The 27,395-nt window shown below is 35.8% G+C and overlaps 1 protein-coding gene and 1 pseudogene across 1 annotated transcript; both read left to right on the top strand.

Annotated features, from left to right (window-relative positions):
* The first annotated feature begins 16,441 nt into the window (after positions 1 to 16,441).
* LOC115967800 (probable 2-oxoglutarate-dependent dioxygenase At5g05600) lies at positions 16,442 to 18,710 on the top strand. The gene is made up of 3 exons (XM_031086946.1): positions 16,442 to 17,025; positions 17,480 to 17,807; positions 18,221 to 18,710. Exons 1-3 carry the CDS (start codon positions 16,556 to 16,558, stop codon positions 18,479 to 18,481), a joined length of 1,059 nt encoding a protein of 352 aa, XP_030942806.1. The 5' UTR covers positions 16,442 to 16,555; the 3' UTR covers positions 18,482 to 18,710.
* LOC115966853 lies at positions 18,571 to 24,976 on the top strand (annotated as a pseudogene).
* The last annotated feature ends 2,419 nt before the right edge of the window (positions 24,977 to 27,395 follow it).

Genomic DNA, 27,395 nt, shown 5'->3' with positions numbered 1-27,395 from the left:
GATTATGCAAAGAATCTCGATAATTACATGTCCAAACAAGCTTTGGAAGACTTGCAAAATATGAACACCCGAAATTCAAAGTAACACAAGTGTGGTGTGGCCAAAAATTCTACAATGATTAAGTTAGCACTCAAAATTCCTTAAATTAGAGTATAGGAATGGCATGCCAAGAAAGAAGTCATATTTAATTTTAAACATCTTTCAATATGATTCTTTAGTTTGATGCTCTGATGATAGCCAAAATAATCAATATGGTTATCAATATCAAATTAAAAATGTTCTTAAAAAAAATTAGCTTACGTTGAATGTCGGTTTAATCCTTAACATTTTAAACGTGTTAATTTAATCTTTAACCTTTTGGTATTGTGTCAAGTGATAGATGAAAAATGTCAATGTGGCTAAGAGTAATATTTAAATATTAATATTAATACCACCTAATCAAGATGCCATATAGACTGGTCACATGACAATTTTGTGAAAATCTCTCTCCGCGGTGAGAACCCTCCGTGTGAATGGGAGCCTTCATATTTCAGTTCCTAAATGAGTTTAGGTTGTGGTGGATGAATGATGTCATTAACTTTATGGGATTGTGATGCAAATCCACTCCTATGCGTTTGGTCCTTAGGCAAAGGATTATTGGGGGTCATTTCAAGTTTTCAACTTCCGAATTAAGCTAGGATTCACATTATTACTGCCTTGTTTCTATGCAGATGAAGATGTTGCTAGTCCCCTATATTATTTTCTCTCTCATTGTTTGGATCCACCAATTCCGGGATTTTATTTCAGACGTGTTTTGAGCTGGGCTTTTGGGATTTGGTATTTTGTATTGTAGCCGAAAGCATCAAATTATAACCTTAAACTGAAGATTGACGACCTCCATCTCAGTCTCTTTCTGGGACATGATGATTAATTGTGTGTACCGATTTTTTCTTTTTTAAATAAATTTTATGGGGCCATGGTGATTTTTGGATTTAATTTTGTTATGAATATCTTGAAGGAAGGTATTCACTGCGGTTTTGAATTGACTGAAGCAGCTTTGTAATTTGTTTTTGAATATTTGAGAGGCACACATTTGATTTGCTGCATTTGAAATGAACCAACTGCGGTGACTTTTTAAAAAAATAAAAAATAAATTAAAGCTACTATCTACATGGCATCTTGGCATTAATATTAATATATTAATATCACCGTTAGAGTATTCTCATCAGCTCTCTAAAAAAAAAGGTCATTTTGACACACCAAAAACCCATTTTATCATTTTAGCACATCATTTTACAACATACATTTATCAGATGTTCTATACTTCAATTCTATACATTAAAATAACATTTACTACACATTAAAATAATATATTACCTCCTCCTCCCTATCCCTATCACTATCATCATCATCATCACCAACGGCCATCATCGGCACAAATACCAACGGCCACCACCGGCGCCTCAAAAAAAAAAAAAAAAAAAAACAACCAGAGAGATTGGCACAAACCCAACCACACCACGATACAAACTCACATCCTCCACCGGCACAAACACACATCCGCCAACGTCGCCTAAAAAAAAAAAAACCAGAGAGATCGGCACAAACCCACATCCACCATCGGCACAAACCCACACCCGCCAACGCCGCCTCAAAAAAAAAAAAAAAAAACACAACCAGAGAGATCGGCACAAACCCAAACCTACCACCGGCACAAATCCACATCCACCACCGGTAGAAACCCACATCCACCAAATTAAACAAACCACATCCCAAATCCACCAAATCAATTATAAAATTAATTACAATTTACACTAAAATCATAAATTGAATCGGAATAAACCCATTTTTTTTTCTTTTCTCCTTCAGTGTTTGTTACCTTTCAAGAGCGACAATCAAATCAGGACAACCGTCTTCGTTGCCATCGCTAATGGAAGTTTTCACTTCCGGCCATCGTGTCCTTCACACTGGAGTTCCTCTTTGTCGCAAAGTGGGTCAGTGATCAGTGGCGAGTGCGGGCGGTCTCTGTCTCTCGGCGTGGTGAGATCGGCGTGGCGAGACGGTGTGGCGAGAATTCCAAAGAGAGAGAGAGAGAGATGGGTTGTAGACGGAGAGACGGAGAGAGGCAAATGATGAAGGAGAGAGAAAAAAAGAATTAAATAAAGCTAAACAGTGTATGGCATTGTTGTCCGTACCGTCTCATATTTGAGACGGTACTGTAGACATGTTCCAAATTTTTTGAGATATAGAACGGCTGATGAGGGCTTGTTTTTGTGTTTGGTATGTCAAATGTGCCAAATATTTGGCATTTGGCACATTTGGCACACCTGATGGGAGTGTTCTTAGTTAGGTTTACGTTTTTCATCCAATAGCGGAGCCATGTTGAGACTAGGGGGGCTTTGGCCCCCTCTAAATTTTTTAAAATTTCACTTACTGCCTTAATAAATTGAAAAATTATATATAAGTTGTTTGTAAACTAATTTATTGGCCCCCCACAATTTGAGAAAAAAAAATTATAGGTTTAGTACCCTATTAAAATTCATTTTGTCTTTCACATAACTTAAGATTCATTAAGAAAAACCATTTAAAAAAAAAAAAAATCACTCCATTTCTTGGCCCATTAGCTCCTCCAAATACCAAAAATAAATCTTTCACATAAATAGGTTATTTACTTAAAATAAATATGAATAAAACAAAAAATTCCTTATTGCTGTCTTCACTACAACGAACTCAACAATTTTCTTTGGTTCTTGTCATCTGCTACACTCCAGCCTTTGTTCAGGTGAATCAATGACCAGGGACCTCCAGATTAGTGGCCAGTAGACTAGTGGTAATGTGTGATAGGCCAAGAATGTATTGACCCCTTGTGATATATTAATTGATTAATTAGCCAAATTTATCAATTAATCAAACTAACATGCAATGCATGTGGCAGCACAAACAAATCACCAATTAAATTAAGTATGCAGCGAAAATTAAATTGACATAGTGATTTGTTTACTAATGGAGAAAACCTACACGGCAAAAATCCCATCGGGTGATTTTAAGGTCACCACTCCCGAGAATCCACTATTATCAAAACAAGTGGTTACAAGTAAAAGAATCCCAGTACCTTATACCAACCTACAGTTGAATTCTTACCCCAATACCCAATTGGGCTTATTCTGTAGTGACAATCTCTCCTTTTCAATGCATGGCTCCCAGTACGTGACTAACCAATAAATGCACGGATCCCAGTACACGACTTGATCACCAACTTGAGAAGGATGTTAACTGCCAAGTTCTTCTGTTCATCACATGATGAAGATCATGAAGTTGCTTGGTCATAAAACCCTATGTTGTATAAATACAGTAGCTTCTTCAATAGAAAGATGAACTAGGGCATATGTCTTTGGTTCACAATATGCTTGTGAAATTTTTTTGCATTGAGTTGCATCATCTGTGATGGCCCTTAAATCGATCCTTATATATGTTTAGGGTTGTGAGAAAAGAAAGCCTAAACACATACTCACGGATTTAATGAAAATCAATTTGAAAAATTGAACTTCATAAATCTCGATAGATACCTTATTTGTCGAGCAGCTGTTGAACCTTGGGCTGAAACAGCTCTTTTAAACCTCGATAGATACTAGTTGTCGAGCTAGCTATCTATATTTAATGAACAACACTTCTTCACTTGATTCTTGGACAGACTTGCATGGCTTTAACACTTGAACTTGAAACTTTGTTTCTTGAAGCATTAAACACATTCTAGATCTATCCAATTACAAGTAAAGTGCGTTTTGTCAAAGGATTAGCCAATTACATAAAATGTTGACATATGTTCCTAACATGAATCACATATGTCCTAACAATCTCCCAATTTGGCAATTCATGACAAAACCACAACAAACAAATGAACATATGAGAGAAGTCATAAATCATTCAACTCATACTCACTTGTTGAATACAATAAAATCTATCCTAATACAAACTCTTGAAAAACTTTTCAAGAAGAGAGTTTATGGCGAGTAGACTTTGACAACCTGCATTTCTGAAACACTTTGAACAAAACTCATCAAGGCATCTTAGTGTGACATAAATATAAGATTGCATACAAGATATAAGAAGCATGTGCATAAAGAGAGAAAAGAAACAACACATGTAAAGATAGGTGAAAGAACTATAATAACAACCTCAAATATATATATATATAATAACAAGTATAAGATTTGCTATCTCAACATGATCACAAGATCTAAGGTACATGAACAATGTATCTAAAATAGAGAGAAAAGAAAAAGATACATAAAGTCTTCACTACATCTCACAAAATATGAACATTCCCTCTAACAAAAATCTCTTATACTAACCCTCCCCCTATGAGTATGACTACTCTCATATCCAAAACTACTTCCCCTTTTTGTCACGAGTGACAAAGGGTAAGTATATCAAGTAGACATCTTATCAGCACTGGAAGAGCTAGCACCATCATCCTCAACATTAGAAGCATCAACATCATCATCATCTTCCTCATCCTCAGAAACCTCTGGAGTAGGAGGAGGAGAATCAACGAAGCCACCCATGACAGCTTGTCGTCGTACAATATGGCCAACACGGGTGTTCACTTGACATAACTCATCATTGAAAGTGTCGAGGCAAGCATCCATGTGCATAAGTTGTGCCATGATGTCCCTAAGAGTCACATCGCTTGTAAAAGAAAAGGGACCGGATGTGGATGGAGTTGTAGCAGCTAGAGGAATCGCCATCCCAGACCGCCTCGAATGTAGCTACACCTCGCTTCATTTAACGGTAGCGGCATCTATGGCATACATGACATGGAAGTGGTCGAAAACAAGAAAGGGGATAGAAAAATGGCGTAGAATCCTCGTGATAGCCGAAGAGAAGATGTGCTTATTACAGGTCGCTGTATCCTTATATACATCTGTGAGGGAAAACAAGAAAGGGGATAGAAAAATGGCGTAGAATCCTCGTGATAGCCGAAGAGAAGATGAGCTTATTACTGGTCATTGTATCCTTATATACATCTGTAAGGGAAAGAATAAAATGGGAAGGAAAATCTATAGTAAGATGCTCTAAAAAGGAAAGCAAAAATCAAGCACAGGTCTCTGTAATGGAGTTATAATAGGATAAAGGATGCAAAACAAAAGTCATAACCATGTTAATAAACCTAGGACCTTTAGCAAAGGCCAAACAAGAAGTGAATTGACGATTACCCCAAACAGAAGGACGCTTACAAAAAGAGGATAAAAGCTCACCTTTAGACACGGTCTTAAGAATATCACAACCAGGATAGTTAGGATGCGCTACCTTAGGGACATGGATCATGTCAAATACAATATCCGGAGTGACCACGAGGCGCGTACCTCAAACGCAAGTGACAAAGAGAGGTACTGAATAATCAAATCCATACATGTTGGAGTAGAATTCCTGTATAAACACGGATGGACAAGTGACCGGGATGTCACACAGTGATTCCTAACCCCTACTGTGAATGATAGTGGGTAGGTCAGTGTCAGAGAAGTCCGACAAAATGATTTGGCATTTTGAATGAATCTCTCATCTAGAAAACTTCTCCAAAAGGTCCTATTCGGCTTTATCATTACAGAAATGAACATGAGAGGGAGTAGGATCAGAAGAAGAAGATGCCCTGGAACAAAGAGGGTTTCAGGATGGAGTAGATTTTCGTTTAGGTGCCATAGAGCAAATAACCTAAAGAAGGAGAGAGAGAGAGAAAAAAAAATGACACGAAGAAAAGCACCAATCACAATCAATATATAAGAATATAGAGAATGTAAGGTATGTATGCATGAAAATGCATGAGCATGTGATATGCAATAGTAAAAACATCATAGGCTTAGCCCAATCCAATCCTACTAGCATACAATCATTTCAATAAAGTAAACACACATCTAAAATGCATGAAACAGTGTTATAATGCAAATATGAAGCAATGCATGATGATTTAAAGCCATTTTCACAAAGCCAATCCCAAAAATTTCACAAAAACTCCATTAATTTTGAAAAACCCCAGAGTTTATCAAAAGTCTCAAAAGGTAGGTCAAAAGATATGAAATGCATGAGAAAGAGGGAGAAATCAACATACCAGATGAAGAAAAATGGTCTTTAGGCCGAAAAAAACTCTTGGGAAAGAAGTTTGAAGTGAGAGAGAGAGAGGTTTTGGGAGGTAAAGAGTCAACAAAAGTCGAGAGAGATCGAGAGAAATGAACCTGAAATCACGGATCCTATATATAGAATCTCTTAAATCTCGACAGATCGAGAGGTGTTGAGGTTTAAACTTCGACAAATGCATCTATTGAGCAGCTATCTAGAAGTGTCCATAGCAAAAATAGGCTTGATGGATCGAGGAGCTATCGAGCATCTATCGAGGAGCTATCGAGCATCTATCGAGGAGACAGAAACTTTCTCGATGGATCGAGGAGCTATCGAGATTATGATAAAAAGAAGCTGAAGAAATCGATAGATAGCCTAGCTGTCGAGAGGTGTTGAGGAGTTATCGAGATTGCTTAAAAACAGTTTTCCAAAAAGAAAAAAAAAAAAAAAATACAGACATGAATGCAATCAAACAAGCAACTCAACCAAGGATCCAAAAAACATTTTAAACTCTCAAAAACATCTCTAAATCAAGAAAAATGTAAGTACATAGATCCAAAACACACACACACACACACACATAACACATCTAACCAATTTTATATTTCAAAAATAAGTTAAGACAGTTTAGTGAGCATACATTAACACAAGTATTCCTTGTGATGGCCAAATCACATTGTACTTGTACATGTATCAAAAGTAGCAAAAAATTTTGCGTGTTGTGTATGAAAAACATCATAAGATTGCTTAAGTGTCTACATTTTATGACGATTTGAGATATGAGAAAATCACTTTAACTCACACACAATCATAACTGTTTGATGGGGACTATCACCTTTAAGATACATCCTATAACTTCCACATCTTCTAGAATACACGCTTGCAATTATATATAAAACATTTTGATCTTTTTGTTTTTATTTTTCTTTTAAGAAAACCATGCATGGGCATATATGAGATGGAAAAGAAATACCCAATGATGTTAAGCATTTGACATTCCACTTTTGCTATGCCGAAGCATACAAATGTCATTTCATGATTGAAAGCTAATAGCGGTGAGATGGTTATTTATGCCTTTCTCTTAGGATTTTCTAATCCTTCCTGTCAAAAAAAGTGATACAAGTGTTAAGTACAAGAGATTCCTTAACCTCACTCATCACAAACACGAGTCACAAAACTCACTTGCTTAGTTGTGCATAGAGATGCTCATCTAAGCTATAAAAGATACAAAATTTAAAAAATTTTGTTTCAATGGCCATCCAAGGTACATAAGTACCAATGTACACAAACACACATTGTTTTTGTATTTTTCAATTTTTTATTTTATTTTTATATGAAAAAAAAAATTAAAGCAAAACTGAAACGAAAATAACCAAAAATATGTTGAACAAAAACAAAGTAATGCATAAAACTAGACTGGCTTAAAACTAGAAAGCAAAACATACAAGTAATGCAAAATCAAAAATAAGAAAGGGAGAGAGAGAAAAAGTGACAGAATCACTTGGAGCATTTTTCCTTTCACACCTTGGAAAAACCTTTCTATTTAGCAAACCCTTAATCTGGTGGTGAAGGGGAAGAGTTAAAACTGTTCAAGTTCGAAAGGAACATGAGGGCTTTAAGAAGATCTCCAAGAGGAGCAAAAGAGGATGGAAGCTGATTCTGGTTTCCTGACGCGATCATGCTGTTACTCTGTTGAGTGGCTAGCCACTTATAGTAATTTGGTCGAGTATGTCCAGCTGCGCCACAATGATGACAGAAATACTACTTTTTCTATTTTGGCTTTTGAGAGTTTCCCTTCTTAGTCCTAGGGTTCTTAATCTCTTTCTTATCAAGCTTAAACGATGCTCCTAAGATAGATTTACCCTTGTCTACGTTCTCACTAGCTAATTCATTCTTAACATCATTGTTCTCAGTTTCAACATTATTAGCAAAAGGAACAAAAATAGTAGTACTAGTAGAAACAATACTAGGAGAAGAGAAATCATACCCTAAACCGGTTCGATCGGAAGCAGATTTCTGAAGACTGAGCATCTCATCAAGCTTAGCACTTGAAGTCCTTTCTAACTGAGCTCTGACTCGAAATAGTTCTACCTTAAGCTTCTTGGTCTTCTCAGCCAAGGAATTATTCTCAAATCTCAGTGCTCTAATAGTCTAATTGGCTTCATCAAACTTTGTAGAGATTTCTTCTCTCTCAAGCTCCACATCACTAAGCTTCTTGGTGGCCAACCTATATAACTTCTCATGCTTTTCTGAGATCTTGTATAACTTTGCATAGGCTGTGTGGATGTCATCTTGCTTATCCATCTTTTCAAACTTAGACTCCACTAATTCCTCTTCTTCATCCACATCTTCAACAATCCCTTTAGTAGGATTCATAGTGGCAGTGAAGGCATTTAGGATTCTATCATCTTCATTATCAGAGTCATCCTCAGGCTCAGTGTCACTCAACATAGCAGCAAGTGCCTTGCTCTTCCCGATGGTATTGAGATAAGTAGGGACTATTGTTTCATATGACTGAAACCTTGACACCCAAAGCACTTTGGTCCTGAGGGTACAGTGTACTGGCCACCATCCCTAGCATCCTTCTTCCCTTTGTCTTGACTTTTGAATTGCGAAGAATTGGATTATTTTCGGTCCTTGTCAAATCCTTTCGTGTTGGCATTTTTCTTAAACTTCTTAAACTACCTCGTGATATAGGATTTCATCTTATAATCTTCATCATTTAAAGACTCATCCGTGTCACTTCTCTTGGCTTTCAAAGCCATGCTTTTGCTCTTGCTTGATTTGCCTATCCTCGTTAAACCCAACTCATAGGTTTGCAGATTTCCAACCAGCCCAGTCAAAGGAATTTTGTCGATGTCCTTTGATTCCTCAATGGCAATGATCTTGGCATGGAATCTCTCGGGTAGAGATCTGAGCATCTTTCTCACAATCTTAGGTTCAGGAATGGTTTCTCCGAGATTAAATGTTGAGTTTACTATGTCCTTGAGCTTAACATAGAACTCATCAAACAACTCATCCTCTTCCATCTTGATCTCTTCAAAGCTTGTAGTGAGCCTTTAAAGTTTCGAATCCTTAACAGTCTTGGTTCCTTCATAAGTTGTCTGGAGAATGGTCCATGCTTCCTTAGCAATTTTAGTAGAGGATATTTTCTTGAATTCCTCATTTTTGACTGCATTGAATAGAGCATTCAATGCCTTGCTGTTGAAGTTTGCCGCCATGATCTTAGCATCATCCCAGTCGGCCGATGCTTCCATAGGCTTGGTCCAGCCTATCTCCACAGCTTGCCACACCTTTTCATCTAATGACTGCAAGAAAGCTTTCATTAGCACGTGAGAGCACTATAATAGCACCATATTTAATGAGGTAATATCTCCTAATTAGAATTTATCCACTTGCCATATTAATCTCGTTGATTTTGATGCGCAGATTCAGGAAATAGACGTTACCCCTGGAAAATATGACAGCTGTGAAAATTACGTAGCTCTTAATTTAATTGATACCTCACTTACTTCAGCAAATAATGTAGCCACGATAACACCCTCCCAGCCAGCTCATATTCTAATTACTCAGGAACATGTTCCTCACGTGGCAGACACTTCATTTAGTCCAGCAAATAGAACACTGCGCACATGGAAAAAATTAGCATGTGAGAGCACTATGGAGACTGAAACTTCTCAAGGACCTACGGCCACAAAAAGAAACAGAGAAAAGGATTTGGAATTGCTTCTCGAGATACCTATAAAGAAGTTGCAGGTTTCAACGGAAGGGGGTCAACAAAACACAATGGTGGAGGTTGCTCAGCAACCCCCCCAAGCATAATGAGTCTCTTAGTATGGAACTATTGCGGGCTTGGGAACCTGCATACAGGGAAGGAGCTTGCAGTACTAATTCGGGCTAAAGATCCCTCTGTCGTGTTTTTAGCCGAAACATGAGTAGACGAAGTTAGGCTAAAAGAAGTTCAAAGAAATATCAAGTTTGATAATCTGTTCTACATTGAAAGAAATCACAGAGGGGGTGGGGGGTTGGCTCTATACTGGAAGAACTCCATTGATGTACATGTAGACTCTTTTTCCAAGTATCACATAGGCTTTATAATCAATAAAGGCAATGATGAAGCTTGGAGATTCACAGGTTTTTATGGAGAGCTGGCAACACACAAGAGAATTGAAGCATGGAACAAACTTCGGTTACTCAACACAAAACACAACCTCCCTTGGCTTTGTGTTGAAGACTTTAATGAAATCACAAGACACTCAGAAAAATTGGGAGGCAATAACGAGAGCCAAGCTCAAATACAACTTTTTAGGGATGTCATAGACAAGTGTGGTTTCCTTCATCTTGGATATGTGGGAGACCAATTCACATGGAGAAGCATTTTGCTGATGGTCACTCACTATGGGAGAGATTAGACCGAGGGCTGGCCAACCATGATTGGTTCATGAAATTTTCGGGTTCCAAAATTCATCATTTGCATTCAGACTCCTCTGATCACTTGCCACTGTGGATCACCTTGGATGGATTGGATATCCTTTCTTTCTCTAAACCATTCAGGTTTGAAGAAATGTGGCTCTCAGATCATAGATGCTCGGATATTGTTGAAGTAGTGTGGTTCTCAAGGGAATATGAAGAGGTTCAGGATCATGTCATTCGTAAAATAGAGAAATGTGGTAAAGAATTAAGAGCATGGAACCGGAATTGTTTTGGCAATGTCAGAATGGTATTAAGTCGAATGAGAAAGGAGTTAAAAGAGGCTGAAAATGTAGCTATGAGATTCAGAAATAATTATCAGGTCAGAGAATTGAAAAAGGAAATATTCGAGTTGGTAGATAAGGAAAATAGACTCTGGTTTCAGAGATCTAAAATCATGTGGGCAAAATTTGGAGATAGAAACTCAAAGTTTTTTCACAGCCAAGCTTCACAAAGGAAGAGGAAAAATCTGATCTGAATGCTGAAAGACTCCAATGGCCGTATGATTGAGGATAATGAGGGGATAGCTGAATGTCTAGTGCAATACTATCAGAACTTCCTCAGTTCAGAAAACTAGCAATTTTGTGCATCAGCTACAGATTCAATTCAAACAGTGATTACTAAGGAGATGAACTCCAAACCGTCTTCTGAGTTCACTCATCTGGAGGTAAAGCAAGCCATTAACCAAATGGCCCCACTAAAGGCCCTTGGGCCAGACGGTATGCCTACTCCTGAACACCTCAATCACACTTTTGTTACACTTATCCCTAAAAAGAAAAATCCTGAATGTGCATCTGAATTTAGAACTATAAGTTTGTGCAATGTTTTGTATAAAATTTTCTCTAAAGTTCTAGCAAATAGACTTAAGAAAATTTTACCGAATATTATCACTGAGAATCAGAGTGCTTTCACTACAAGTCACCCTATTTTTGACAATATTCTGGTAGCTTTTGAGTCTTTACACAGTATGCAGAGACACACAAGGAAGGATGGATACATGGCCATCAACTTGGACATTAGCAAAGCGTACGACAGAGTAGAGTGGGCTTATTTACATTCAGTCATGGAAAAAATGGGGTTCACAGATCACTAGATCAGTCTCATGATGCTATGTGTCAAGACAGTGACCTATTCAATATTGGTGAATGGGGAACCCAAAGGCATGATCAAACCAACAAGAGGCATCAAACAAGGTGATCCCCTCTCTCCTTTTCTTTTCTTACTTTGCACTAAAGGTCTTAATGGGCTTCTCAACAAAGCAGCTCACCAAGGACATATAAAAGGATACTTTCTTTGTAGAAATAGCCCACGTCTAAAACAACTTTTGTTTGCAAATGATAGCTTGCTGTTTTGTAGGTCCACCATTGAGGAGTGCCATTGAGTCTTGGACATTTTGGATGTTTATGGGAAATGCTCAAGCCAACAGATTAACCAAAGCAAGATGACAATCTTCTTTAGTAAATCTACGAAGGTTGAGTCTAGAAACCAAATTAAGCTGGCCTTGGGAGTCCTAGAAATTATTCAGTATGAAAAATACTTAGGGCTACCTTCTTTGGTGGGTAGAAACAAAAAAACAAGCTTCAATTATATAAAGGAACGTATTTGGAAAAAATTACAGGGGTGGAAGGAAAAACTCCTTTTACAAGCTGGAAGGGAGATTTTAATCAAAGCAGTTGTTCAGGCTATTCCAACCTACACCATGAGCTGCTTCAAACTCCCAGTAGGGCTCTGTTCTGAAATTGAGAGCCTAATAAAAAGGTTTTGGTGGGGGCAGAAAGGTGAACGAAGGAAAGCACACTGGGTAAAATGGGACACACTTTGTCTTCCAAAAAATGAAGGCGGTATAGGTTTCAAGGATCTAGTCAATTTCAATGATACTCTTTTGGCTAAGCAAGCATGGAGATTACTCCATAATAAGGATTCTCTATTTTATAGAGTCTTCAAAATGAAATTCTTTCCAAACTGTAGTATATGGTAAGCTCAAGACACTGGCTCTGGTTCACATGCTTGGCATAGCATTCTTAAAGGAAGGGATGTCCTAATTAAGGGTGCAAGATGGAGGGTTGGGTATGGAGAGGCCATTAGTATTTGGAATGATGCATGGCTACCATCACAGAAGCACCCACAAATTCTTTCAGATATTGTACTAGGTTTCGAAGATGGTAAAGTTTTTGATCTCATCAACCCGAGTACAAGAACATGGGATGCACATTTAGTACATGGTTTTTTTTCACCTGAAGAAGCTGTAATGGTTCTCAGCATTCCATTGAGCCGTACCTTAGTGGAGGACAAAATCATTTGGCCCTTCACCCTCTCAAGTAACTATACGTTAAACTCGGGTTCAAATTTCTTAGCCAAACTAAACTCTATGTTTGTTCCTGCAGGAAATTCGCAGCAGCAAAATGAGATTTGGGAGCGGATTTGGGGGCTCAATGTTCCTAGCAAGGTGCAGAATTTCTTGTGGCGAGCTTGCAAAGAAGCCATACCAACCAAACATAACCTGTTGAAAAGAAAGTTTCTAAATGAAGACAAATGTGAACAATGTGGGGTGGAGTCTGAAACAGCTGTCCATGCACTTTGGACTTGTCCCACATTGAACGAAATCTGGGAGAGCACTCTAGGCTTTGAAGACCGAAGTCAACTCGGCGCTTCAAACCTTAAGGACCTGATCAACTTGATTCATTAGAAAAGGAAGAACGTGGACCTCTTGGCTATGGTGATGTGGACAATATGGCATCGGTGAAATCAACTCCGGGTAAGCTCTAATGTCTACCCCAAAACCTAGGTCCTTCAGCAAGCTACGCAGGCCCTTACAACGTTCCAACAGTGCCAGCAATCCCTCACCAATCACACAACAGATACGAGACCACAACAACGTACTCAGTGGCGTCCTCCTCTGGCAAATTGCATCAAACTGAATTTTGACAGTGCCGTTTTTCCGAAGTTGGGCAAAGTTGGTTTAGGTGTTGTGGTCCACGACTGTCAAGGAAATGCCATTGCCTCTCTGTCTGAACAAGCTCCCTTACCGTTTTCACCAGTCATAGTGGAAGCCATGGCTGTTGCAAGAGCATTAACCTTCGCACAGGAACTTGGTATTAATGAGTTTATGATAGAAGGATATTCAAAAGTTGTTATCAACACCCTTCGAAGCACAGAAGCCCCACTGACAACTTATGGCCATCTTCTTGAGTCTGCTAAATCCACTCTTGTTACCAATAAATGCATAGCTTTCACCCATATTCGTAGAAGTGGTAATAGAGTTGCACATAACCTAACTAAACATGCTAGACATGTTAGAAGATTGTCGGTGTGGGTGGAGGATATTCCACCACACCTCTATGATGTACTCTTTGCTAATCCCGACTAATTTTTTAATAACATAGTAGTCTTCATTCTCAAAATAATAATAATAATAATAATAATAATAATAATAATAATAATAATAATAATAATAATAATAATAATAATAATAATAATGTTAATGCAAATAGATATAATCTATATATATATATATAACCGAAACTTTTTAAACTCCCACAATTTTCCACGTCATCACTATTTTCTTTTTCTTTTTCTTTTTATTTTAGATTCTTCTTATTTTTGGTTTTATATCTTATCAAGTATTATAATAGTTTAGTTTAAATAAAACTCTATTAGATATATGTTTCAAAAGTTTGAAAATTCTATTTCAACTAAAATTCTATAACAAAAATTTTCACAAATATAAACTTCTTTAAATAAAACTCTATTAGATATATGTTTCAAAAGCTTGAAAATTCTATTTCAACTAAAATTCTATAACAAAAATTTTCACAAATATAAACTTCTGCCAAGGTTGAAACCCTTCATACTCACTCAAATTTTCACAAAGAAAACACACGTATCAAATTGAAGCCATAGTAGGAAGCAAGTTGATTCTTCAACAAGAACAAATCCTGAAGTACAAAGGCCACCTAATTGCTTTTAGTTTTGAACTCGATTGTCTTATTAACAACAAAGTCTATGAATTGCAATGATGGACAGCCGTCCACAAATAACATCCACGCAAGGGCTTGATGTTCTTCTTAATTATCTCATATAATTCTAGGAATTATTTTATTTAATATTTTTTGGAATTAATATATTTAGATGGTTGGCATAGCAGACAACGTAAAAACAATTTTCTGTCATTTATGTTGCCTTCTGCATAACCCTAAATCAATGTTGAAAGGTTGTGTTTTACAACCATCTGATCTTGGTAACCAAACCCTGCACCTATTATTGTTTATGATTATTTTTGTTCATTGTTTGTAGTTTAAACCCATTAAAACTTATTGCTTGATGGTATTTCATGGTTTTTTTCCCATTTACTTTTTCTTTCAAGGTTGCTAGGAACACAACCTAACATGTGATTTTTTTTCATTGTTTAAAGTTTAGACCCATTAAAAGTTAAAACTTATTACTTTATAGGTTCAAACAATGACTTCTTTATCAAATTGTAACACAAATTGAAGTTATACAAGAGAAATTCATGCAATAATGTAGTTTCTTAATCAATTTAAAATTTTATAAAATCATTTTAGTTTATCACATAAATAGGTAGATTCCCGTGCATAGCACGGGTTAGCAACTAGTATATAATATATTTATATCATTTAATAAACGGGCCTCATTTTATTTGGGGAAAATATTTCAAATCCTTCTTTTATATATATATTTATTTATTTTTAACTGGATGTGAATTTTGAAAATTTAACTATTAGATTGCATGTAATTATTTTATCCTCCATATTTATAAAATTTTAAAAAGATCAAAGATCAATAATTATATCATCAATCAAATGTTTAAATATTAAAATTTTGTAGTTTAAAATTTTATATATATATATATATATATAAAATAAGTTTATTGATTAAATAGTAAATAACATCAAATTTAAACAAAATTTAACATGCATGTAAAGAGTGCACGTAAAGAACATAAAAGTATATTGTGAGTACACAACTCGCCATTAAGCAGTTTTTGTCCGCTTTGGGGAGCCAGTCCCTCACGGTTTTGTCCTCGGCCCCGAGTGTGGTCTTTTGGGATTTTCACCTTCTTTGAGGCTTGACACCCTTAGTCCCACATCGGTTGGAGAACCCTCCCACTCATGGTTTATAAGCTTCTGGAGCAACCATGAGTGTACCACTACTACACAAAGCGGAGCCAGTCCCTCACGGTTTTGTCCTCGGCCCCGAGTGTGGTCTTTTGGGATTTTCACCTTCTTTGAGGCTTGACACCCTTAGTCCCACATCGGTTGGAGAACCCTCCCACTCATGGTTTATAAGCTTCTGGAGCAAACATGAGTGTACCACTACATGTGTAGTAGTGGTACACTCATGGTTGCTCCAGAAGCTTATAAACCATGAGTGGGAGGGTTCTCCAACCGATGTGGGACTAAGGGTGTCAAGCCTCAAAGAAGGTGAAAATCCCAAAAGACCACACTCGGGGCCGAGGACAAAACCGTGAGGGACTGGCTCTCCAAAGCGGACAAAAACTGCTTAATGGCGAGTTGTGTACTCACATATATAATTCAGCAATTAGTTTTTAGAATTCACATCTAACATAAAAGAAGAATTTGAAATTCTCATCTAACAATGCGGAGCCACCTCTGACGACAACAACAATAATGTAGAAGTTCCGTAACCGATGATTATTGCCATTAGGAAAATATCCATACATAGAACAAAACAGCTCACCCCTGCAATATGCAAGCACAAACGTCACACCCTTAAATATATAGCAACCATACAAAATCATACCTTAGTTTTAATCTCCTCATACCATTGGAATCCGAAAACCCGTCCAAGTTCAATGTACATAAATAAACCTCAATCTCGCACATATAAAAGTTTAAAATACCTACCATTCCTTCGTCACCACACCAATATTCTTACAAAACAGTGAAACACAGACATGAAAACCAATCTCTTTGAGCACTAAAAAAACAAATCCACCAATTAGTTAATTACCATGGGAGAGGTTGATCCAGCTTTCATTCAAGAACCTGAACACAGGCCAAGAATCTCCTACATTGAAGGCAAAGGTGTCCCACTAATCGATCTTTCTCCAATACTCTCCTCCAGCAATGTTTCTGCCATTGAATTTGAAGGCCTTGTCAAAGAGGTTGGCGATGCATGCAAGGAGTGGGGGTTCTTTCAGGTGATCAATCATGGGGTGCCTTTGGAGAAGCGAGAGAAGATTGATGGTGCCTCGAGGAAATTCTTTGCTCAGAGTTTGGAGGAGAAGAGGAAGGTGAGGAGGAATGAGAAGAAGGTGACTGGTTACTATGACACAGAGCATACCAAGAATGTCAGGGACTGGAAGGAAGTGTTTGATTTTACCATAGAGGAACCCACTATAGTCCCTGCCTCACATGAGCCTGATGACACTGAAGTCGCTGAATGGAATAATCAGTGGCCTGAGTACCCGCCTGATTTAAGGTAAGGTTTTTAACAATAATATATGGAAATCTGTTTGTAAATTTACAATAAAATTCGACTAATTAATAATAGTTATTATGGATTAATATGGATAATTTCAATATTAATTCTAGCCAATGTCAATTAGATGACAAAATTATAAAGTTCAACTTATCTCTACATGATATGAAAAGGGGAGTTCTAATCACAGCACACTTAATGGTTGTGGGAGCTAATGTTGCAAGAGCTGGTGAGTGGAGACCACAAGAGAGTGGATGGTACATTTTGATAACTAGTCATCTAAGGTTAACATGTTAGTAACATATGAATGTGTCTTCATAACTGTTATTTGGGAGGACCCTCTGTAATTGAGTTAGAATTGAAATGAATCTGTCAAGAATTATGATTTAATTTGTAGCCCAATTCAAGGGGATTCATCTATGTGATCTAATGGGCTCCTTTGACAACTAACCAGGGAGATATGCCAAGAATATGGTCAAGAGATGGTAAAACTAGCTTACAAGTTAATGGAACTTATTGCTCTGTCCCTGGGCTTGCCAGCAGATAGGTTCCATGGCTTCTTCAAAGATCAGACCAGTTTCATCCGACTAAATCACTATCCACCTTGCCCAACCCCTGAGTTAGCACTTGGTGTTGGTCGGCACAAGGATGGTGGTGCCTTAACCATCCTTGCTCAAGATGATGTTGGAGGATTGGAAGTGAAGCGGAAAACAGATGGAGAGTGGGTTCGGGTCAAACCCACCCCAGATGCTTATATCATCAATGTTGGTGACATTATTCAGGTAGCATTCTCAAATATTCAAATTAACTCTGCTAAGTACAAATCATTCATATTTTTGTTAATAGCCAAACTTGCTTTCAGGTATCAATTACTATCGGTAAAGCTGACTGAGAAACCCAATAAAGCATTTATGAGCAAAATCCACATATAATTTGACAACAGAAATAAGTTGTGTACAATATCCAAATTATCTTTATTCATTAAAACAAAAATACAATATACAATATCCAAATTCAAGTATATGAATTCTGTTAGAATATCACTTTCTTCTCAATGTTGTCCATATATACATGTGTGGATCAAAAGTATAATTACTAGTCCAATTAAAACCAATTCTATGCCTATATTGGAATTGGTATGTACTTGGAGGCTTTTGTCGTTGGCCAGTTTCACTCAGAATGGAAATGTTTTTAGGTTTGGAGCAATGACAGGTATGAGAGTGTGGAGCACAGGGTGACGGTGAACTCAGAGAAGGACAGATTCTCTCTTCCATTTTTCTTCAACCCGGCTCACTACACCATGGTAAAGCCTTTAGAGGAGCTGACAAATGAGCAAAACCCTGCAAAATATAGGGCATACAATTGGGGCAAGTTTATAACCACCAGAAAGCGCAGTAATTTCCAAAAACTTAATGTTGAAAATCTCCAAATTTATCATTTCAGGATATCAGAATAAGCGTGTAAAACCTACTATTATCTGTAGGTAAGAAATAATATTAAGCTTGTTGTAAGTACCGTGATTTGTATAGAGCCTATGGAAGCATAATGTGTTTCAATGTCTTGGAGACGAGCAATCCTGTAAATAACAATAATGGAGTATGCTTCGATGTATTTGCCTCATATTGCAAAAACCATTGGACGTGATAATATTTAAGTATAATGGGAGGAAACTGAAGTCATTGCTTGATGCGATAAATCCAAAATTGTCATATCTGGATATTTGGGCCCGTTTTGTAGAAGAGTGTAAGTTGTGTTATTTGTAGTTTTCTGAAATATGTGTGGGTAAAAAAATGTGTGGAAATGTGTGTAATGTTGTTTGAAAACTAAAAATGAATATTTGAAATGCCCTACCAAACGGGCCTAATTTTCCACATAAAACTTTCACTTTTACATGGTTGGGAAAATTAATTTCTAGGAAATTTTACTCTTGAGAAACTGGTTGCTAACTTCAACCACTGGCGTACATGCCATATTTTGGTAAAAAGTGATTGCCATCGCACCAATCTTAATTAGATCAATTTTCTCAATAATCCAGTTTGAAAATTATTTAACCAATAGAACTATTTCAAACTTATATCGAAAGGTAGCCTTTTTGAATCTAAAGTCAAGTTTCGTGCCAAATCAGTTGATGTGGCTATGACTAATGTGGTATTTTTAAAATATTGTTCCACTTGGATCTCAACTGTTCAAGAGTCAAGATTCTTCTAATATTAGTAAATTAGATTACTAAATCTACTAACCTCTCTCTCTCTCCCCAATACAACCCTAAACTGTTGATTCACCGCGATTCCATCACTACCATGTCCCTTGTCCATCAATACTGAGTCAGTCCACTGCAAGTCTGGTTTTTTTGGGGGGGTTTGACCCTGAAATATATGTTTCTTTGGTGTTGTTTCCCGTTTCAATTGGGTAGTGATGGGTTTTGTTCAACTAGGTTTTTGATTTGGGTGTGCCTATGTACGGTTTGGGCATGGTTGGGTGTACGGTTAATTTGGCCCTAAGATTAAAGAAGGGCTTATCATATTAAGGCTTCTTATTGCTAAAGCTTCATTTTTTGTTGCGTTTACTCTCTCTCTCTCTCTATTTTGGGCCGAACAAAACGGTCCGATAGATTATGATTTTTCAAAAGAAACTGATTGATCAAATCTATTTGGTTCCCAATAAAACGCATGAAACTGTTAGATGGAAATTTTGCACAAAAAAGGGGAATTTTTGGACATTGAAAATGAGAATGATTGGAAAAATGAAGAGAAGAAAGGTTTACTCAGCCTTTGTAGATGAGTCAACCCACTTAGCTAGATTCCGAAAAATTCTTTTATATTTATCATTGAATCTTGACTCTTGAAGAATCGAGATCCAGGTGACTAATTATTTATAATGGCCACATAGGTCGTAGATGTGACCTAAAACTTACCTCTTGAAAAGTCAAGATTTAAGTTCTAAAAAATGCTACTTTAAAAAATATATATAAGTTTGAACAATAATATTTGGTCAATTAATTTGAAAATTTTCATTATTAAGCATAAGTGTCTCCAATCTTACATGAAGCATTTCAAAGTATTTGCAAGGATTAATTTAGTTAATTCAACTTCAACTAAATACCTACATGTTGTAGCTACATAGGAGAAAGTGACATTTTATAGATTATATGGATCTTGTCAAAAGGGTTATCTTTTGGTTGCTAACAGGCTAGCCTAATCTTATAAACGCGCCTACACAAGCAGTTTGTATATGAATTATGCATGGTGGCTAGTCACAATTCAACATTGTGACATTGCTAAATCATACGGTTACAATGTTGGAATTTGGCTTCTTCTTAGATAAACCAAATATGTCAACTAATTGAATTATAAGGCTCTTAACCATTTTTTTTAATAGTAAAATACAATATAAATTAGATTTAATAGATGTGAGTGTAACCCTTTTCCCCTTGCAGTTTTTCTCCAACAAAATTCATGAGCTTTAATATACCATTGAAATTCAGGCCCAAGTTAGCATGTTAACCGGCCATCAGATTTTAGCTGTTGTGCAATGTAAGAGTCCCAAAGATGGGCTCTTATCAAAGCTAGAGCTGGCCCAAATTTTTATGATGATATATATATATATATATATATATATATATTCTAAGCTCATGGTTTTACTATAATCTCAATCCACCCATAAAAAAATCTCAACCTATACTAAATAAAATGCATCATATATTTATTATAAATATATGGACGGAAACTAAGTTATAAAATTTATCATAGTTACATTTCATTATATTAATATTTGTTGTCTAAATTTCATGATAGGAAATTCATAGTTTTTAGTGATCAACTCTATTAAATTGCTAAGCTAAAAAAACTATCAAATTGCCTTTTTTTTGGGGGGGTGTGGGGGCTGAATAACTCTATTGAATTGTCTATAGAAATAAATAAATAAAAACTCTATCAAATTGGTTTGCTTGGTGATTGATCCTTAGGAATAAGCCAGCCATACCAACAGACAACAACAAATCCCACTGTTTGGGTTTTGACGCTGCTTAGTCCATTATTGCAGTCATTCAGTTAATAAGGTCCTCTGCTTGATAGTCACCATACATTGTCATCAAATGTGTTCCAACTTAGCCCAATTGAGGTAAGAATGCTTCTCTCTTTTTTGAGCCAATATTGGATATGTCAAATATTTGACATATCCAATATTTGACATATCGAATATATGTCAAGTATTAATACAAGTATTCTTTCGCTTGTGGATATTTTTTAATAAAAATAATAATTATCTGTTGTGATTTTTATTATTTATTTATATTTCTATAGTTAGGGAAGAATTTGAACCTCGAGTATTTCAGTTAGAAATATGAAAATTTGTGTCCATTGAGGTAAAATAAAACTTTTGGCAAATTTGTTATGATTGATGTAGAAAAAGCGTTGTTAAGGACCTTTATAAAAATGATATTGTTCTAACTTCTAATAACTATTTATCATCTTAATAATTTATTTTCAAAAAATGTGAAAACCTAATCTTACTAAACAAATATTATTTAGATGTCAATCGGTTTTTGGTGTAGGTGGGGATTGAACCTCAAATCTCTTATTCAATCATTAAAGATTTTACCAGTTGAGTTAACTAAAACTCACTTGACAACCTATACTTGATAAGGATATCTATTGTTATGACAACCTATATTTTTTTTAGTCAAATTAGGGTTTTATATTCTTTCATAGCCGCCTTAGGGTTTGCTAGCCATCTTAGGGTTTCTAACCATCCTGGGTTTACCACCGTACAACCTTGGTGCGGTGGTCACTCCACAAGTATAAATACTTGTGGGGTGTGGGGGACAAGGGCCGGGGTTCAAGTCTCGAAGAGGAAGCTTCTCACATATATACACTTAGATTAGGATAGAGTAGAAATTCTATCATGTATCAAAAAAGAAAACCATGCTGGGTTTTCTTTTTACTATTTAAATGTATTATAACCTCCAAAGGTAATTCAATTATCATACTATTATTAATAAAATTACAAAGTTTTCTTAGGAAAACCCTCTGTAATTGAGTTAGAAAATTTGAGATTAATTTGTCAAGAATTGTATATGATCTAGTTTGAAACCCAAATCAAGGGATTCAATCTATGTGATCTAATGAGCTCCTTTGAAAACTGACCAGGAAACATGCCAAGATTGTGGTCAAGAGATGGTAAAACTAGCTTAAAAGTTATTCAAACTTATTGCTCTGTCCCTAGGCTTGCCAGCAGATAGGTTCTATAACTTCTTCAAAGATCACAATAGCAACATCCGACTAAATCACTATCCACCTTGCCCAACCCCTGAATAAGCACTTGGTGTCAGTCGGCACAAGGATGGTGGTGCCTTAACCATCCTTGCTCAAGATGATGTTGGAGGATTGAAGTGAAGCGGAAATATGGAGAGTGGGTTCTGGTCAAACCCACCCCAGATGCTTATATTGTCAATGTTGGCGACATTATTCAGGTAACATTTTCTTTTTTAAGACATTATTCTGGTAATATTTTCAAATCTTCAAACTAACTCTAGTAAGTACAAATGATGTAGGACAGAATATTCAAATTAGTTTCTGTAATTTTTATATTTGGTATTTTTATATAATTTTTGTTATTTTAGGTTTAGGGCATTTATTTCCTTCTTTTTAGGTACTTTTAATGTTTTTTAGTCAAATTAGGGTTTTGTATGCTTTCGTAGCCGCCTTAGGGTTTCCAGTCACCTTAGGTTTTTTTTTTTTTTACTATTTAAACGCATTGTAGCCTCCAAAAGCAATTCAGTTATCAAACTATTATTAATAATATTACAGAGTTTTCTTAAACTTTTCTCTAGTGGATTCCAATTTATCACATTGTGAATTCAAGGAACCCTTGTGGATTTGAGATTTACCACCCAAAAACTAATAGTTTAATTTCTATCCATCAAATAGAGTATTGTGTGTGCTTTCTTCAAGCTTCTGTAATATTAGTTGGTATTAGAGTGTTGACTTACCCTGGTCTGATTGCTAACCGACGAGATAGTAACCACCACCACAACAACGACGAATAACTTAGCGAGCATTACGTGACGTACAACAAGCACTCACAAATATCTATGCTAGGATAGTGCCATTGAAGAATGGAAACAGTAGGGATAACTAGAGCAGAGACTTAACTCATGAGCAACCTATTGGTAAACAAATTTCATATAGGCCTTATAAGAGAATTGCAAGTTTAATGATTATTTTTTAAAAGAAGATTTTCTTGATTGATTACTTGATCTAGAGGATTTATTTGACTTTGAGAATATTTCTTTTGAGAGAAAAGTTGGGCTTGTTTTGTATAAACTTAGTGAGTATGCCTTACTTTGGTGGGAACGAGTACAATCTGATAGAACTTGACAAGGTCAACACAAAATTCGTTCATGGTCAAGGATGAAAAAGATGCTTGCTATCAAAGTTTAACCTTTGGATTGTGATGAAATTTTGTCATATTCAAAACAAGATTATCATTATTGGCCAAGAAGTTCACACTTGAATTATTTTGAAAAGCCATATATTTCACCATTAAGGGAAGAATTGCATGTTGAAAAAAAATACTTCTCTTGAAGAATATGTAGAAGTCAAAGAAGAAAATATATAGATTTCTGAGGAAATTACTAAAGACTTTATTATAGAAGAAGATCCTGAAATCAAGATTAATGTGGAAGAGATTATCGAAGATCCTAGTATACATAAAGAATAAATTATAGAGGAAGTTGTCAATGTTCTCAATGAAGTCAAGTTAATTTCAATGTTCAAGCTCCTATTATTTTAGTGGGAGATATTGAAACAAAGTTTATTGATTTTATTAGGGTGGAAAGATTTAATTTGATTATTCACTCTTATTTGGTGAATATTGTCAATTGCATGAAGATTAAGGGACAAGATGTTCAAGTTGGTCAATTGATGACTTTCAAATTTGGCAAAAAGACAAGGAAGATGAAGATTTCAAAGTATTTGTTCTCCTGGCATGGAAGATGAAGATTTCAACCATCAATTCAAGGATAAGTTTGTTTCAAGTGAAGGGGTTTGATGTAGGACAAAATATTCAAAATAATTTCTGTAATTTTTATATATTGTATTTTTATGTAATTTTCATTATTATAGGTTTAGAGCATTTATTTCCTTCTTTTTAGGTGCTTTTAATATTCTTTAGTCAAATTAGAGTTTCATATGCTTTTGTAGCTGCCTTAGGTTTTGTTTTTACTATTTAAACACATTGTAGCCTCCAAAGGCAATTTAGTTTTGAGATTTATAAAAATACAAACTGTCTATTTCTCTTTGGTGGATGTCAAAACCCTATCACCTTGTGAATTCAAGAAACTTCTCGTGGATTCGAGGTTTACTACCTAAAAACTAATAATTTAGTTTCTGTCCATCAAAGAAAGTATCGTGTGTGCTTTCTTCAAGCTTCTGCCACATCAACAAATCATTTTTTTTTTTTAAATAGCCAAACTTGCTTTCAAGTACCATTTACTATTTAGCAACTAAAAAAAAAGTACATGATTAATGTTAGTATATCAATTTTTTCTCTATGTTGTCATCTATGCATGTATGTATCAAAAACATATTACTAGTCTAATTAAAATACTTAGCCAATGTTGGAATTTTTATGTACCTGGAGACTTTTATTGTTGGCCAGTTTCACTCAAAGAATGGAAAATTTTTTAGGTTTGGAGTAATGACAAGTATGAGAGTGTGGAGCACAAGGCAATGGTGAACCCAGAGAGGGAAAGGTTCTCTATTCCATTTTTCTTCAACCCAGCACACTACACCATGATTAAGCCCTTAGAGGAGATGACAAACGAGCAAAACCCTACTAAATATAGGGCATACAATTGGGGCAAGTTTATGGGGCTAGCAAAAGACGTAGTAATTTCACAAATCTTAATGTTGAAAATCTCCAAATTTCTCATTTTAGGATATCAGATTAAGCTTGTTAGAGGTACTACTATTTGCTTAGCAAGCAATCATTTTTAAGCTTATTGTGAGTACCATGATCTGTATAGAGACTTGGGACGCATGATGTGTTTCAACTTTCAATCAACTTTCAATATCTTTTTCTTCTTTTCTTTTCTTTTTTTTTTTTTTTTTTTTTTTTTTTTTTGAATCATGTGCTTCAATATCTTAGAGTCAAGCAATACTACAAATGTTAATAATGGAATATCTTCAATGTATTTGCCTAATAAAACATATGTTTTATCTTTTATGAGGTCATGATATATAAAGTAATCATTGCACTAATCCAAGAAAACACAGGAAATTTTTAGTTGGAAGATTTGAAAAAACGTAGGGAAGTTTTTGGATGTTGAAAATGAGAATGATTGAAAAAAAAAAATGAAATAAATTGAAAGAGGGGAAAAGAACTTGGACATAGAATTAAGGAGAAATTATAGTAAACCCACCTGTGGTTTGGCCCATTTTCACTTTGCCTACCCGTGGTTTAAAACTTAACACTTTACCCACCTAAACTTTAATCCGTTTGCTCTTCATTACCCACCTCACCTTCAAACATTAGAAAAATACCCTTTTATTAAAAATCAAAACATAACACGAATCAAAAACACGAACCATTGAATCTTTTCCTCACGAGCCCTAGAAACACGAAAAACCCTTATATTGAGCTGGGGTTTTGATTTTTTTTTATCATAGTGCATAACACTTTCTTATGAGGGTGAGGTTTTGACTTTGGGTTGTCTTAAGGCATTGAATATTCAAAGATAGATCATCACTAGGTACAAATTTTTTGCTTTATATGGGTTGGGGGTTTCAACTTTTGATGGTAACTTTGATTCACAGGAAATTTGATTCACATGAAGTTGATAAACGATGTCTTCTTCGAGTGGAAATTACTCAGGTTCAAGTGTGCATATGTGTACATAGGAGACTTGTGTGCTGAGAACAAGTCTGACAGTGGATAATTTTGGGAGAAGGTTTCTTGGTTGTAGCCGATATAAGGTAAGCATAGTTTTTACTTAATATAGTTGACTCAAGTGAGTTTGGAATGTGATATGTTCAATTCAATTTATGAACAAGTTGGTCTCAAGTGCCCTTTCTTTCAATGGATTGATAATCCCACTTGTATGCGTGGGAATGAAGCTGCCCATTTGGTGCAATAAAAGCTGGATTTACTGTGAAGTGAGTTGCAACTTGCAAATGAAAGGGAAAAAGCAGCTACTTAGACAGTAGCGAAAGCTACCCAAATGGCAGAAATTGCTAAAAAAAGGGTAGTAAAAGCCACTAAAAGGGAGAGAAAGTTTTGAGTTTCCTCTGTTAAAGCCAAGGAGATAGCAATGAGAGCTTTAGAACAAGAGAGAAAGTGCAGAATTGCACTAATTCTGTCATGGTTTTTTTGTTTGTTTTGGTTATGTTGTTTTCATGTTTTGGCTCAAGTGAGAATGTTGGAATGATAAAATTGAGTCTGCATGGTGGGTTGTAATGTATAAGCAGGTCCTCAATTGTATTGTAATAGAACTATGTAAGATGGTAGACTCTGTTGGCTTGAAGCCACTTAATAATATAAGCTTTTTTAAGATAAAGTGTTATTTATGTTAGATGCTATTGGTGTTTTTGTTTAAAGTGAATAGGCAACTTGTGAGCTATGAACTATTGGCGTTTTGTTGGATGTTGTGAGCTGTGTTGGTTTGTGCATAAAGTGCATTGTGTGAAGATAATTGTGTTGAAAGTGAATTGTTTAAAGTTTAAAGTGCATGACAACTATCTGTCAACTTGCAAGAAAAGAAAACAAATGCACAGATAAACCTACTATTCAACACATAAGATACTCCAACAAATGCACACATAAGATACTCCAATAAAAGACAACAAATGCACACACAAACCTACCATTCAACACATACACCTATTGTATTCAAAAGTGACTGTTATATTCAATACATACACACATAAACAAACCTATATATGTTCAATTGCAATAATCAACCACATGAGAACAACTAGTCAAAATAATAATTCTGAACACCTGCTATTAAGTTGAGAAATTGTATACACATTTAGGGTGGCATTGAATAGTCTTTCATCAACCACCAGTAAATATAGGGCATTTGGTACAACAACAACCAAAACAGTTGCACTTGCCCTTGTTTACAAAACTTACAAAAATACAAATAAATCCCAACAGTGTTTTAACAGCATATATAATCAACAAAGGGTCTGCCCTGCAATTGTCTACAAATTACATATAATCCTAACAATACATAACACAGAACCATATTGCCCTAACACTACATATATATAGCAACCAAAGTAACTTGACATAGGCTTCATTTACTACCCTCGCCCCTACCTTTCCCACCACAGTTGGCCTTTCCACCTCTTGTTTTATATTTCTGT

Source organism: Quercus lobata, chromosome 11 (assembly GCF_001633185.2).
Source record: "Quercus lobata isolate SW786 chromosome 11, ValleyOak3.0 Primary Assembly, whole genome shotgun sequence".
Lineage (NCBI taxonomy): Eukaryota > Viridiplantae > Streptophyta > Magnoliopsida > Fagales > Fagaceae > Quercus > Quercus lobata.
Note: the sequence above shows the minus strand (reverse complement) of the source record. Positions and strands in the feature narration are given on the sequence as shown.

Excerpts from the sequence above, each read along its gene's own strand:
- LOC115967800 (XM_031086946.1), top strand. The coding sequence starts at position 16,556 with ATGGGAGAGGTTGATCCAGCTTTCATTCAAGAACCTGAACACAGGCCA. Across the intron at positions 17,026-17,479 it reads GAGTACCCGCCTGATTTAAG|GGAGATATGCCAAGAATATG; the intron begins GTAAGGTTTTTA and ends ACAACTAACCAG. Across the intron at positions 17,808-18,220 it reads ATGTTGGTGACATTATTCAG|GTTTGGAGCAATGACAGGTA; the intron begins GTAGCATTCTCA and ends AAATGTTTTTAG.